Source organism: Podarcis filfolensis, assembly GCF_964270895.1.
Source record: "Podarcis filfolensis genome assembly, chromosome: 1".
NCBI classification, from domain to species: domain Eukaryota; kingdom Metazoa; phylum Chordata; class Lepidosauria; order Squamata; family Lacertidae; genus Podarcis; species Podarcis filfolensis.
The window spans coordinates 129,034,309-129,049,311 of NC_139604.1; the positions used below are offsets into that span (position 1 = coordinate 129,034,309).

General features: G+C 41.3%; 1 protein-coding gene across 1 annotated transcript; it reads right to left on the reverse strand.

The window, feature by feature from the left end:
• Positions 1-2,023: 2,023 nt before the first annotated feature.
• PSMA3 (proteasome 20S subunit alpha 3) lies at positions 2,024-14,154 on the reverse strand. Its single transcript, XM_083620349.1, has 11 exons — positions 13,935-14,154; positions 10,040-10,122; positions 7,370-7,493; positions 6,973-7,074; positions 6,759-6,832; positions 5,103-5,178; positions 4,436-4,501; positions 4,019-4,065; positions 3,214-3,281; positions 2,639-2,703; positions 2,024-2,198 (listed from the first exon to the last, which is right to left on the reverse strand). Exons 1-11 carry the CDS (start codon positions 13,953-13,955, stop codon positions 2,154-2,156), a joined length of 771 nt encoding a protein of 256 aa, XP_083476475.1. The 5' UTR covers positions 13,956-14,154; the 3' UTR covers positions 2,024-2,153.
• Between the last annotated feature and the right edge of the window lie 849 nt (positions 14,155-15,003).

The window sequence follows — 15,003 nt, forward strand, 5'->3', positions numbered from 1 at the left end:
AGGAGAAGCTTGCCCTACATTTGTAAAGAGCTTTCTCATACCTGCTGGATTGCACCTAACTACTCCCCTCCTTTCCAACATTGTGGTGTGAATCACACAGCGCTGGTTTGCATGTGCTTGCTTCCTGCTTAGTCACACTAATTTATGACGTAAGCAGGGCTGTGGTTTGGGGATGCCATGACTGACATGAGAAAGTGGAAACATGGTCTTGAGTACATACACTGAGAATTTTTTTTTTTTAAGGAACAGGAAGTAGTAGTGAGTCAAGTGACACTGCCACTGGTCATCTGAACTATCATTAATAAATATTGTGTAGTTCAGCATCTTCCCAGTAGGAAGCTGCAATCATTATTCTACCATAAATTCATAAGTAGAAGTATGATAACTCTTAATTGGCGAAAATGTTTCCTTTCACCTTACTTTTTTATCAACAGATGTAGGAAAGTAGGCAAAAATATCCCACTACTGGCAGCTCTTTCAAAACTAGTGCTCATTCAAGAACTTCAGTACTAAATTATTCAACACTAAACAGGATCATGTAAGAAATGCTCCAGTTCATGTACTGATTTGTGTAAATGGTGGCAGAAAGCTGCTGTGGGAGAGGAGAATGTTAAAATAATCCTGTTATTCACAGGGGCAGTTGAGTACACAAGTTGGCTCTGACTGTAAAAGGAGATGGAAGAACATGAGATACTTAGCATCCCATGCCCCACTTATGGCCTCAAAGGCATGTGGCTGGACCACCTGCATCTATAGTCAGTGTAAGCAATTGGCTAAGTATCTGAAATATTCATGAATGCCAAGATTGTCACAAAATAGTGAGCAAGCTTTTGTATTTTGTGCAGATGTTAATCAAAAGTGGGTGAGTGGGTGAAATGGTGGCTTTCAGACTATGGGCTGAAAACAACTTTCTGGACAGGAAATGCTAGGCTCCTCCCAAATTTGCCCTGGAGGGTTCTCAGGTAAAAAAATTTTTTTTTTCATACAAGCATCCTTGTGTAAGCATTGCCATCTAAACAAGTGCAATAAATTGGAAAGTTAAGTAGTTTTTGAACAACAGCAATCTCATCGGAGCACAAAGCTCTGGTTTCTCTCTTAAGAATCCAGTTTGAGAATCTCACTGTAAAATCATAGCATTTTCCAGCCGCTGCAAAAATTAGTTAAAAGTGATCACCACACTAAAGCACAGCACTACACAAAATACTGCAACAATTTTCTTCTCCCAACTAGGGCTCAGATTATGTTTTCACAACCACCACGCTGTTACATGAAGCCACAAATCAATATCCAACAGCATTAGTCAGATCCCTTCTATTCAAGCATGACCAAGCTTCAGGCTCACTATTTGCCCTCAAGCCACCCCACCTGCTGAATTGGAAGAGGAAAGATAAAGCTTGAGTGTGACATCTTACATACACACACACACTATGTATCTGAACTTTTCAGACAGATACGTATTGTTCATGCTGTACACAAGCTTTTTACAAACTGCATCTCAAAGCAGTAATCATATTTACTATAATCCAATCCAGACAACAGGAAAAGTGGACTGCTAGGTAGGGAGGTTGAATCATAAACTTGTCCAGTTGTAGGATACAGCCCTGATATTCTAGGTATGACCAGGTATCTGGGCTGCTACCTTCTGACAGGAGGGAGCAGGTTTTTTTACCATTTCTTTAAGGCCTGGATTCAACAGGGCTGGGGAGTGTGGTGGGTGCAATCAGGGTGCTCAATGTGATTTTAAACTTTTTTCCTTCAACAACATACTTTCTCCACATCACCACCCATGCAACCACGAATTTGCTTTTGGAAATTTCAAACGGGTTTGCTAGGTAGCACTGAAGAGGGGAAAGACAGTTGTGGCATTTCAAGACAAGCCGCAAGTCCTCATCAGTGCACAAAGTTTCTTTGGCTCCTAGCCAGGTATATCTTCTTATTTTCATTACGTTTCTCCATCAAGCCCTTGCTCTCATTGTACAGTTACCCTGTCCTAACCTTTGGACAAATAATTGATACTCAAATATAAACAGTAATTGGAAAAATTTTTAGTGCAAGTTGGTCACTCAAAATAGTCTTCCAGCACATACATCATGGCAAATACATACACAGGCCTGTAGTACAGATTAAAACATTTGTTTTAAAGTAACAATGTGTTACATATTTTCATCATCTGATTCATCTTCTTCTTTCAGAGATTCCTGTAGAAATAAAGAGAAAAGATCAGGTCCTACTGCTTCCGTGCTAACAGACCGTATCCCACATGTTATACATACACCAGGAATCTAGCTGTGCACACAATTTGTGGAATTAAATAGCTGACATTTTATACCTACTTTACATAAAAGCACACAAATTCTACAGCAGCCTGCATCATCACTTCTCCACTTAAAGGTAACTGGTATTTATCTTTTGTAAACCAGAATTACTTAAGAGAAATTGGAAGAGATGTTTTCCTCCCAGGAATGTAAGCAGAAGGTCCCCATTTCAATCCCTGGCACCTCCAGGCAGGGCTGGGACCATTCCCTGCCTGAAATCTGGACAGCTGCCAGCTGGAATAAACTACTGACCAAGATGTACCAATGTATGATGTCTAATGCAGCTTCCTATGCACAACAGACAGTGAAGTTCCAGCACTTACCTTAGCGTATTTCTCTGCTTCTTCCTTAATGTCTTTTGGGACAATTTCATGTTTTCCCTTGGTTACTATGAATTAAAGAGGAATTTTTTATTTTTTTAGAATGCAAACCTATCTTCTAAGTTTGAAGCAAAGGCAATGTCATATACAAATGTGCCACAAACTCATTTTGTGGTACTGTTATCTGAAAAACAGTATGGGCTATAGTCATACAGTAGACTCATTAAAACCAACAGACTTAAGTCACGGCTTCTGATTTCAATGGATCTACTCCTGAGCAGACTTCTTGTATACAGTCATGGTATTTAGATTATGTACCCCCATACAAGGGCACATGTCTTCAATTTTAAGTCAAGGATGGGGAACCAGAGACTCGAAAGATGTTGTTGGCCTCCAACAACCCCTGCCAATAGTCAGGGATGATGTGAGTTGGAAGCTGGCAGCATCTGGAGGGACACAGGTTCATTGTTTTAGATATGCTGTTAATTAAGGATAAATCACAGCAAGTTACAAAATTAACTATTTTCATAAAGCAGCAAACAGTAATGAAGGAAGAAAAGATTTGAACGATACATTACTTTCTCCAACCCAACTGAGTTCAAGTTCAAAAGCTTTGTCTTTTACTTCATCATGGACTATGTAGATTCTAGAAAAAATAAACACAGAAAAAGTAGTTATTCCAAGTATCTATCAAGAAGTATTACAGCTTTGGGACGGAAGGTGCTCAATAGTAAACAGTTTTTACGTACATTCAGAAGAGAGCATATACTCAGAAACATGCACATCACAATTTCAGGACTCCTAAAAATCACATGAAAACTCTGGCTCCTCTGTTACTTACTGGAGATGAAATGCTTCTAAAAGGGCCCTCTTCTAGAATTATTTGGCATGATTTAATTTGATGTTAGTGTTTAAAGAAAGCTGCACACAATTCCATCATTTCCTGCATCTTCATTCCTCCCTTTGCACAAGCAGTAAAATAAGCCAGGATTCAGCACTTGAAACAAGTCAGGATTAGAAGAGAGAAGTGATGCTGAATGCACAACACTCACGCAATAAGCCAGGATTTTTGGTTTAGCATTACACGTGAAATCGATCACCTATCAAAAGTTGAATCCACTCTCCAAATAGAAAGTTCACTCAAAATTTCAACATCCAAATACTTCATCCCTTAGCCATGTAGACTTTCACACAAAAATATGAAATTATGAGTATGAAATGCATAGCCTTAAAGTAGTTTGAAATCAAATAGGGTCATAATCTGGATGTAAACAGAAAGTCCATTTTATCTGAACTGCTAGATCCCAGCCCATCATCCAAAGACAATTCAATATAAGAACAGCCCCAGTGAATCAACCCAAGCCAACATTTTAAGAAACTTACATTTTTGCAACTTCTTTAACAACATCACGGCAAGTCATATCTTTCATCTGTGGATATACAAATACAGTGAGCATTTTAATCACATACTATTGTGTTTACTGTGTTCTCAAATAAAGCTCACAAACCCAATGCACTATAGTTAAGTGTGAAATAAATTCTATCTAGATTCTCAGGAAGCTCATTTCTGCACCAATCTAATTCCTGAAGAACCAAGATTATATCTATACACATCCTTGTTATTCACAAAGCTCTTGGAAGGTCAAGTTTGAACTGGTGACAGCAGTCCAGTATTTTACTGAGAAGGCAACACTTCTAGATACTTGGATTAATAAACCCAGAAAATTCCTGCCCTGTGGAAAAAATGTTTCAGAGACACCTGGGATGTTTGTTTAGAAGCACTGTAAGGCAATGCCTTACCTGGAGCTTTTCAATCTCTGTCTTTGCAGCTTGTCTTGCTTTTCCAATGGCACATCCCCAATAACCCTGTAAATGCAACAGGAACAACTTTAAACCAAACAATATCTGTAATTATTGCAAACGTTTTACATAGTGTTGGAATGTCACGAACAACTGCATGCATGTGCCTTATCAAACAGCAGTGCAGTCCTAACCTTAATTCAGACGAAGTTCATACTGTGTCAGTCCCATTCCAGAGACCTGCACAAGTACAGTGGTACCTCTAGATACGAACGGGATCCGTTCCGGAGCCCCGTTCGCATCTAGAAGCAAACGTAACTAGCGACAGCACGTCTGCGCACGCCGCTTTTCGCCGCTTCTGCGCATGACATCATTTTGAGCGTCTGCGCATGTGGCGAAACCCGGAAGTAACACACTCCATTACTTCCGGGTTGCCGCGGAGCGCAACTCGAACGTGCTCAACTCGAAGCGTATTCAACCCGAGGTATGACTGTATACTGAACATCTGGTGATCTTCTGGACTAGGGATCAGTAAGCAGCCCAAAACCAACTGCCAGCTGCTCCCTGCTGCCCCAATCACTTTAAACTAAAGGACTTCAGTGGATGAGCAAGAGTCATACAACTGCCTATCTACTAACTGTTCCCCACCTATGAAGATTTAACTCACGTATGAAACGCCTGATGGGTCTATCATGTATAGCTGAGCACCTTCATCATCACCATCATAGGAACCCAACATGAAACTGGAAATGTAAAAGATTTTGTTGAAGAACTGCCAGACAGAGAATAAATGACAAAAGGTCTGCAATCCTATAAACACTTAACGGGAAGTACCACTGAGCTCAATGAGGCCTACTTCCAAGTAAGCAATTTGGGAAAGTTTCACTGAAATCAGCTGCACAAGCCACAGCCCATGACTAACACAGAGATGTTTCTATTGGGATGGGAAACTTCTGTACTTGCTGCCCTATTTTGTAATGTACCATTGGGTTCATATTTAACTACTATAACTTGCCTACCATAGGCATCACCTTGCCAAATGGTAAATATAGTTCTGCCACACTTCTCTTCACTCAGATAACACTTACTGGAAAAGCTCTGTTTGTAGCAGAACAGCACAAATAAATATCTTCCCAAATTATTACATGTGGACTATGTCAAGCTGAGAATGGTTGCTTAAGAACGTGGGGTGTTCTTAGGGTATGTTTTGCTGACCCATGGATACTTGTTAAGATTCCCAATATTTTTTTAGCTTCTAGCATACCCATAATTTTAATAGAAAGGTTAAGATGTCCAACATCTGTTATTCCAAATCAGAAATTATAAGGGCAACCCTTTTTATTCAGCTGATTTAAATAAGGTATGCATATACTTCTAGGTCACATACTGAGGAGAGAATAGGATTTAACCTATTCTTACTAGTGAGCTGTGGGTATATTGGGTTGGACTTGGATCCAGAATTGCATGGAGTGGAACTCTGCTAACTGGATGCTACCTTGGGCAGAGGAAAGACAGGCAGTTCCTGAAAATTCCTCTCACCATGCAGTCCCTCAATGCCTCCAAAAGTTCGCTCTGGAAGGTTGGCAAGCCCTCAAAAAAATGTGATAGAAGAAACTGGGCAGAAATCATTTTTAAAGCCGTAAAAAAACCCCCGCTCTTCAGCCAAGAGACTTTCAGAGATGCTTCAAAAGAGGAGCAGTTTCAGTTGGATCCAATACACACAAACATAAAGAGTGGAACAGCAGGTCTGGATCCAAGCCATTGAATATTCTTAGTAATGCTGATAGGAAAGAATTTGGATAAAACACACCGCGACACATTTTGAATATAATCCAACAGAACCCAGAGGACGCACCTTTTTGAAAGCAGAACTTAATTATTTCCCCTTGAGGAAGGGCTCTGTCAAAACATGCCTGGCTAAACTCTCCATCTAGCACCAGGTTGTGTTTTTTCCTGCCTTCCTCCTTGCCCCTCCCCTTCTGGCTGATGCCTTCATTTTCTTTTTCACTCTTAAGCAGTCTTGGTGGATTGTTTAAGAGGTTGTGTTAAGTAAGCAATCCAGATTTCCAAGTTCAAGCAGCAAGAGTGCATTCCTTAGATCTGGAGATCTTGCCTTCTGAAACTTGCAAGAATCCAGTAGAGCATCTTCACTTGATTATTACCCTTGTTTGTGCATTTAGCGCTCAGAGATAAAGGCTTTTAAATTGTGTTTTACAAATGTATTTTTCTCATATACAAACACACATTTTAAGTTACTATCTGGTCTGAACTCTGGTTGGCAAATGTGTTGTGAATTGCAGTATAAATGAATAAAAGCTCTTACCTGCAACCAAAAGGTCTGACAGCACTGTACAGAGTATAGGCGTGTACATACATAGCCACTCTGTCTGCAAGATGCTGTTGGGGAGGAGGGAAGAAAGAAGAAAAGTAAGAGCACTGGAAATATTTTTAATAAGTTTCCTGCAAAGCATCTGAAGCATGCTGTGCTTTTCATAAGTTGCATACAGATAGAAGCAAAAAGAAACAAAGCTCCTTACTTTCAATGGAATATTATAACCATAGTTGGATCTGAAGTTAGAAGCTTCTTCCCTTGCTATGTCAGCCAAAGAACGGGCATCAGCCAGGAGTCCTGCGACTGCCTGAAATAAACATCAGCCATCTTACAACAAAAATCAAAACAGAAATTTGAGTCAACACTCCCCGTGTATCTCTCTGGCATTATCCTTTACAACAGACACATGATTGCCAGGCACATGTTTCCAGAACTGGTCAAACTAGCATTTCCACCCTTGCAAGTTGACGCCTCCAGCTTTCCTTCCTGGTTACAAGCTAAATGTTACCACTGGCTTATCCAAGAGGCCATTTGACAGGGGGATAAGCCTCAGCACGTGCTAAACGGAAATGAATGCTCTAAGATACTGAGGACCAACTCACCATTCCAACATGTCGATCGACATTAAAGAGGCGTTTGTTGGATCCTTCCTCGTACAGTTTGGACAGAACTAATTTTTCGACTCCAAAGACTACACCATCTTTACACCGTATCCCAATTGCTGTACTGAAAAAAAAGTTACGATACAGTGATCAGATCAGTTAAAAGTATTTCTTGCTAGGATTTTTCAGTTGAATTTTCAATCAGAAGGTGCTCAAGGAAAAACAGGTTAACAGTTCTTTTAAAAACATCAATAAAAACTAACCTAATTAATTTAAAAAACAAACTACATGACTAATCTACAATAAACACTATCTGCAAGTGATGAAAATGAGCCCAGTTCAGGAAAGCCCTGCACATGATGCTTATAAGAGAACCACAAGGTATATTATATGGCTTTGGAACTAAAATATTACGGTTTTAATATTTATTCAAATTTTCATCTTTTTAGGACAGTACTGGATCAAGATAAAAAGCTACTACTATCAAATACAGTCAAGAAAACATACACATGTACTGTGGGAGGAATTCAACATCAAGCTAAGGCAATTGTTCTGTTAGGTCACACATGTTGACTTTCCAGTCGGAACACCCAACCCTCTCATTACCCCCCCCCCCCCGTTCTGGGGGTTCCAACAACTCCCACAGAGCTAAAAGGGTGGGGGCACAAGCAGAGGAAAGAGGGAAAGCCTGGTTAAACAAGTTGAAGTCCTGGAGCAGGGCTTCCACTGATGGGACACATTACTTGAATCCTATCCATTTTGACAGAACTTCAACTTAGTACTGTATAGCACTAACATTTTGAACCACCCATGCAGCATGTGTTAGCTTCCCTACTATGTACAACCTACTGCACTGTTTTAAAAAAGCTTCCTCCTTATGGCATGAAAATATAGCCAAATGAAACAATACATTTCAAAGACATTGATTTCCTAAGAAAATCATATGTGTATACACTGATTTCAACAATATCCAAACTTTTTAAAGCTAAAGTTTTACGCCATCATGCAACTTTTTTAAAAAATCATCAAACCAAATGAATTTTATAGCTGTCAGCTGCAGTCCTAGGCACACTTCCATGTGAGTAAGTATCTCTGAGGAATCATGCACAGACTGGGCTTTAGATGAAAGTAGGTTCGACTGAAATTAGTTTGACTAGCTGCTATCACATCATGTATCTGCCAAGGTGGAACAATGAAAAAGCAGCAATCCTGTTCCTGCAGAGGTTCAGAGCAAAACATTGGTTGATTTTAATGAAAACAGAGGCTTCACATTGTGACTTACCTCTGAGTAAAAATGCATGATGGCAGGCTGTAAGGCTAAAACCCAACTTCACTTAATGATGTCACTTCCAAATGGGACTTACTCCCAAGTAAGCAAGGTACAAGAATGAGTTCACAGAATTCAAGAGGTCAGAACACATACAAATAAAAGCAGGTAAAGGTAGGTAAAGAACCACTGGATGGTGTAGTCCAGTTAAAGGTGACTATGGGGGACACAGGTGGCACTGTGGTCAAAACCACTGAGCCTCTTGGGTAAATAAAAGGACCTGCAGTTCTGTGGAGAAACCCATGCTTTGCATGCAGGACCAGGTAGCAACATGTAATATCTTTGTCTGGTGCTATACAACCAGGAGTGGGGAAGTGTACATGGCTAGTGGGCTGGATCCTTCAGTACTGCACGCCCCGTAGATCAACTTTGACCTATCAATCACATGTCAGAGTAATGTCAGATGACAACTTCAGAGGTGCTCAGTGTAATTGCCAATCAGCTGCTGCAGCAAGCCCTTCTGAAGTTCATCTGTGGGTGCAGTTAAGGTTCAAATGGAGAAAATCAAAAGAGAAAGATGTTTGGTGATAGACTATATGGGCTTGGCAGAAATGACGAGCAGAATCCGAAACCAGGGAAGAGAAGCAGCGCAAGAAGAATGGAAAAAATTCAAGGACTATTTAAAGAAATATCACAAAGTTAATGAAAGTTAGAATGATGTTGGACTGGAAAGTAAATGGTTACTATTAGCAATGGTTAAGACAAGGAAAATAAGGAAGAATAGTCTAAATTTAAATTAAAATAAGGGAAGATTTGCTGAACAATCGATAAGAATTTGGAATACAGAAAGGGGAGGCATGAGGAAGTCGGGGAAGATAGGATATGAAATTAGGATATGAAATGATACATGTCTTTTGTTTTGTTTTTGTTTTTGTATGTTTATGTTTGTTGTATTGTGTTTATATGGAAAAATAAAAATATTTAAAAAAAAAAAAAAAAACCAAAATGTGTTGCGAACAAAGCAGGGCTTGCACAAATAGCACTCATTTTCAGCCAATTATTGCCTTGGATCTGTGTTCTTACCTGCTTATACCCATCATACATGATAGCAGAGGGTCATTTGTGGACGATTGTCTCAGGGACCACATGCCAAGCCTAATTAGGCCTGTGAGCTGGAAACCTCCCAACCCACTAAAGGGAATCCACTGCCAGTCAAAGGAGGCTATACTGGGGTATATTGTCTAGTGGTATGATGCAGTATAAAGCCATTTCATTTGTAAATTCTACTGTTTAGTCTCTGCAAAAGTGTTCTTTTTAACATTAAGTTTCATATCAGGGTTTTGGTCATTTAAAAAAGGGTTTTTTAAATAAATAAATAAATAAATAACAGGTCTTACTCTTACCTGCTATTCTCCACAGCTTTCATAGCATATTCTACTTGAAACACTCTGCCATCTGGAGAAAATGTAGATGCCGACAAGTCATACTGCAAAAGAGAAGCATACATTTGTAGCTCTTTTTCAAAGAACAGCAAGAGGCAGTGGAACCGGGATTCCTTAGTCAATTTCACTGCATACCCCGCTGTATAAATAAGGTTTGTTGCTCTCCTACTATAAAAACAATCTCTAAATTTGCACATTTCTCAAACTACGAATATTTGTTTTATTTAATTTAAACAACATATATACCGCTTAACTGCAATAGATAGAATACAAAATAAAAATCAGTCAAAACTATGTATTTTATGATTTACACATGAAACAAATGCAATAATGGAAGAAATCATTCTCCCCAATAATTGAAAATCTGGGCGCAACGGCCTATAGAAAGCCAACTTCTAATTCCAAGCACATTTACTGAGCATTGAGTCCCACACAGTTCAAAATTAGGGTTGCAGCCTAAGCTCCTATGCAGCCAACAGTTGCTGGGTCTGACCATCAGTTTAACATTTGTAGGCTCTCTTATATGGAAAGGGAAAGAAAAAGATGTTTGAAATATATGCATACTGAACCAAATAAATATTCATGTTTGACATAAAAATAGAACGCATGTTTTGTGTAATTAATTTTTTGTTGTAACTCTCACATAAATTAAGAGCAAGAAATAATTATTAAGTGCACATACCGTGCACTATTTTCTGAAACTGCAAAGCTATATATATATATATATATATATATATATATATATGGGAACATACCCTTAGAAGTGGCACAATATATATGATTCAAGCAATTCATTACATACTTTGTATATTTAGGAAATATCTGAAAATGCCAATTCAAAAAAATGATTTAAGTTGTGTCTTCTCATGTTGTCGTTATAAACTACGTTGATTTTATTTAAACAATCCACACTGTACTATAACCAATAGCCTTCCAGTACAGCCAGAGAAGCACAACAAGCTGTTCTACAATAACATTAGTCACACTGGACAGTTTGCATCACCTCATGCTTCAAGAACCCCATCACCACAAAAGTGAGTTCCTGAAGCAGAGTGAAAACTTGCAGTGCAATAACACAAGTCTGCATCTGACAGTACAGGTTAGAAAAACAGGCAGTATGGGGCTGCTGTTTTCTGCTGCAGCCCAAGTAACTTGAAGGCCTAATTTCAGTCTTAAGAGAATCACGGAGGCAATGACCTCAATTGTCATCTTAGACACTTCACAGTATAGTACAGAAATCAGGCATTTGTTTGGAGGGTGTTTATTCCTCCTTTGTTTGAGACCTATCAATTATTGGGTGACAAAATAAATATATTGTCTGTTTACCCATCTTCAGCAAGCATGATAGCAGACCACCAACATTTTACCAACAAGCCATTGTGGTTTAAACCACAATGCATACGAACACAGGGTTTTCAGGTGAGTAAGGCTCCCTCCTGGGTTTTGGTATTTGGAAATAAATGCATTTTGTTTTAATTAATTATATTTATAATATGCATGTATTGTTGCCTTTGTGAGCTCCATTCTCTTTTTCTTCTGCTAATTTGGTTCTTGGTACCAGGTGTAGAAACTTCATAGTGACTTGGACGAGTCAACAGCTACCTCTCCTGGCCAACCAAGAACTGCAGTGACTTTCTTCCATTTCAACTTTTCATCTTAAAAGACCATTTCACACATTATAGAATGGAAAATCTAGGTCATTATTTCAGGTGTTGGGTGTGGATGTTAATTCATATATTTTTTTCTTAAGTTCATAGGCTTCTGGCTGGCCCAGCCTAAAAGCTAATGTACAAGCTTCTCAGAAAGAACTGCAGTGCTAAACATTGAAGTTTGAAGCAGTAGACAAAGTCTGTTCTAATGAAAGCTTGCTTAAAGTTTGAGACAGTGGTAGAGTTTGCACATCACACCATCACATAGATTGGTCCTCATGACTTTATATGTCAATTGGGTGGGGAGGCCAAACAAATCTTAGTGCCAGAGCGCATGAAAACACCATTTACCTTCCCACTGCAGCAGTACATAATTATCTACTTGCACAAGTATGCTTTCGAACTGCTAGGTTGGCATGAGCTGGGGCAGAGCAAAGGAGCTCACCAAGAAGCTCAATGGTTTAGACCACAGCGCCACCCACTCCCTCCAAACAACCCATGTGTAGACCACCCCACAGTTTGGTACGTTTCCACCCACTTCAAGAAAGCCAGATCCTTAACGATCCTTTAACGTTATATAAAATACAAAAATATACTTAACAGATTAGCCATCTACTTTTCTATTCTTAAAACAATTCCAGGTAAGGGTTGTGTCAGCACTGATCATCACCAAAGGCAACCCCTGCTTTTGGCCAGGATAGACTGCACTCCAGGACCCTTGATTAGGAACTCTGCGAAAGTGACCAATCCCAGGTGTTATAGTTGATGTTGCCATTTGCAACCTGCATTTTCTGCAGGAATCAGGTTGTACTTTGAGGTGCCCAATCGGAACTTAAGAGGCACCTGGCTTGCCAGGAAACAATCAAATGAGCACTTTAAGGCTCCTGGTTGATGTCAGACAGGCCCCCTCCCTGTTGAACTTCCCAAATACTTAATTTTTAAAAAAAAAATCCAGGGCAGGGAAGTTTTACCTGACTTACAAAACATCACAAGAACAGCATAAATCATAATCAACGAAACATCAATAAAACAATTACAATCTATAAAACACTTAGCAAAGCAGCAACTAAGAAATAGGCTAAACATCTCAATTATAGCGTTAAGCCCTATGATATAAACATTTATAATCCATAAAACGATACGACATTTTGTATGGAGCAGGTTGGCGTTTGGTAGGGGGGATGGCCTTAGCGGGCCAAATTAGACCCTTGCCAGGGGAACACTGGCCCACAGACCAGAGTCTCCCTGCCGCTAATTTAAACCACGGGTGGCGCTGTGGGTTGGCAGTTCGAATCCCCGTGACGGGGTGAGCTCCCGTTGCTCGGTCCCTGCTCCTGCCAACCCAGCAGTTTGAAATCACGTCAAAGTGCCAGTAGATAAATAGGTATCGCTCCAGTGGGAAGGTAAACGGTGTTCTGGTTCGCCAGAAGCGGCTTAGTCCTGCTGGCCACATGACCCAGAAGCTGTACGCCGGCTCCCTCGGCCAGTAAAGCGAGATGAGCACCGCAACCCCAGTGTCATCCGCGACTGGACCTAACGGTCAGGGGTCCCTTTACCTTGGCAAACTAAGGCCTGGGGGCTGGATCCGGCCCAATCGGCTTCTCAGTCCGGCCCACGGATGGTCGGGGAATCAAGTGTATTTTTACTTGAGTAGAATGTGTCCTTTTATTTAAAATGCATCTCTGGGTTATTTGTGGCTCCTGCCTGGTGTTTTTACATGAGTATGATGTGTGTTCTTATTCAATATGCATCTCTGGAATATTTGTTGGGTATAGGAATTCCTTCTTCTTTTTTCAAAATATAGTCCGGCCCCCGACAAGGTCTGGGGGACAGTGGACCGGCCCCCTGCTGAAAAAGTTTTCTGACCCTTGATTTAAAGGATGCACATCTTTTAATCCCGTTCCATATTTCCCCCCCTCTCCCAGCTTCTCCCCAAAAGGCCTTTTGCTTTCGGTTTCCCCAAAGTGACTCAGCAGCAGTAGCAAAATCCTCTCCCCCCCCCACCGCGCGCGTGTGTGACGTCACACGCCTCTCCTCACAGACCCCCTTCCGCCGCAGAGTCCGCTGAGGGGAAAGAAGGCCGCCCTTTCTTCCTGCCTCGCCCGCATTCCGAGCCCCCCCCCGAGCCCCTCAGGGGCTTCGCCCAGAGACAGCGCTCCCCCGCCGCCGCCTGCTGCTGCTTCCCTTTCCCCTCAGGGGACACTCACCCCGGTGCCGATGGAACTCATGGCGGCGGAGAGCCGAAAGCCGAAACAACCGTTTCCTCCGCCTCCTCGCCAGCCGGCCTGCTTGCCTTTCCCCTTCGCCTCCCCAGACCCCCTCAGGCAGCCACCCGCTCGCGCTTCTCACCCACCGCTCAACAACGCGCCCGCCCATTGGACGGGCACTCTGCGCTCCTGGCCAATGGCCTTTCACGCTGGTGTTTTGCGGCCGGAGGGCGGAGCCACGGAGGCGTTGCGTGCGCGCTCGTGGAGAGACCGCCGAGTCACTGCAGGAAAGGGCGGGGCGCGCACGCTCGTCGGAAGCGGGGGAGAGAGAAACAGATGGAGCACGCACGCGTAGCTCAAGTAGACCAACAAACCTTCTGGGAAGCAGTTTTACGTAGTGCCCGGCTAGCTCAGTCGGTAGAGCATGGGACTCTTAATCCCAGGGTCGTGGGTTCGAGCCCCACGTTGGGCGCAGTTGTTTTTCTTTTGCGGTGGTTTGCTAGTTTATTTACAAAATAAATGCATGCAAAATAAAACCCCTTGAGCAAAACGAATCGTTTCTTCTCTCAAGAGTTAAAAGTCAAACTGTTGAAATCATGCGCGCACACGCACACAGTACTCCCTGGGAACTGCATCTATTCATTTCTACAGCTCGGATTCATCCATCCAAGGGTGTGTTGTAAATGTACTCGGCTCATTATACCCCGAAACCGATTGCAGAGCACCTTAATCAGTTGACGAGTTATTTCTGCACAATTTTTCAGTTTAGCCTAAAGAACGAGGGAAAGCATGCTTCGTTTTTAAATGACAGGCATTGCAATAGGTGTCCCCCCAAGAGAGGTGTTCTTGCTACTGAGAATCTCTCTGATAAAACAGAACTTAACGTCTACTCCTACTCCCAGGTAAACCTACATAAAAGAGAAGCACATGGGGTGAAAGAGATTAAGTAAAATGTGTTTTGAATCAATAACGATTTGAATTTATAGGAATTCATAGGGGAGACAGGAAAAGTAACACATATACTTCATTCACACCAAACTGTGCTATAAAGGATGTGTACTGTTCTTCA

Bases quoted from the DNA above. Each gene is read 5' to 3' on its own strand.
- PSMA3 (XM_083620349.1), bottom strand. From the start codon at position 13,955: ATGAGTTCCATCGGCACCGGG. The intron at 4,066-4,435 runs GTAAGGCATTGC...GTATATCCACAG, and splicing joins CAGAGATTGAAAAGCTCCAG to ATGAAAGATATGACTTGCCG. The intron at 3,282-4,018 runs GTAAGTTTCTTA...TATTTTTTCTAG, and splicing joins GTTAAAGAAGTTGCAAAAAT to AATCTACATAGTCCATGATG.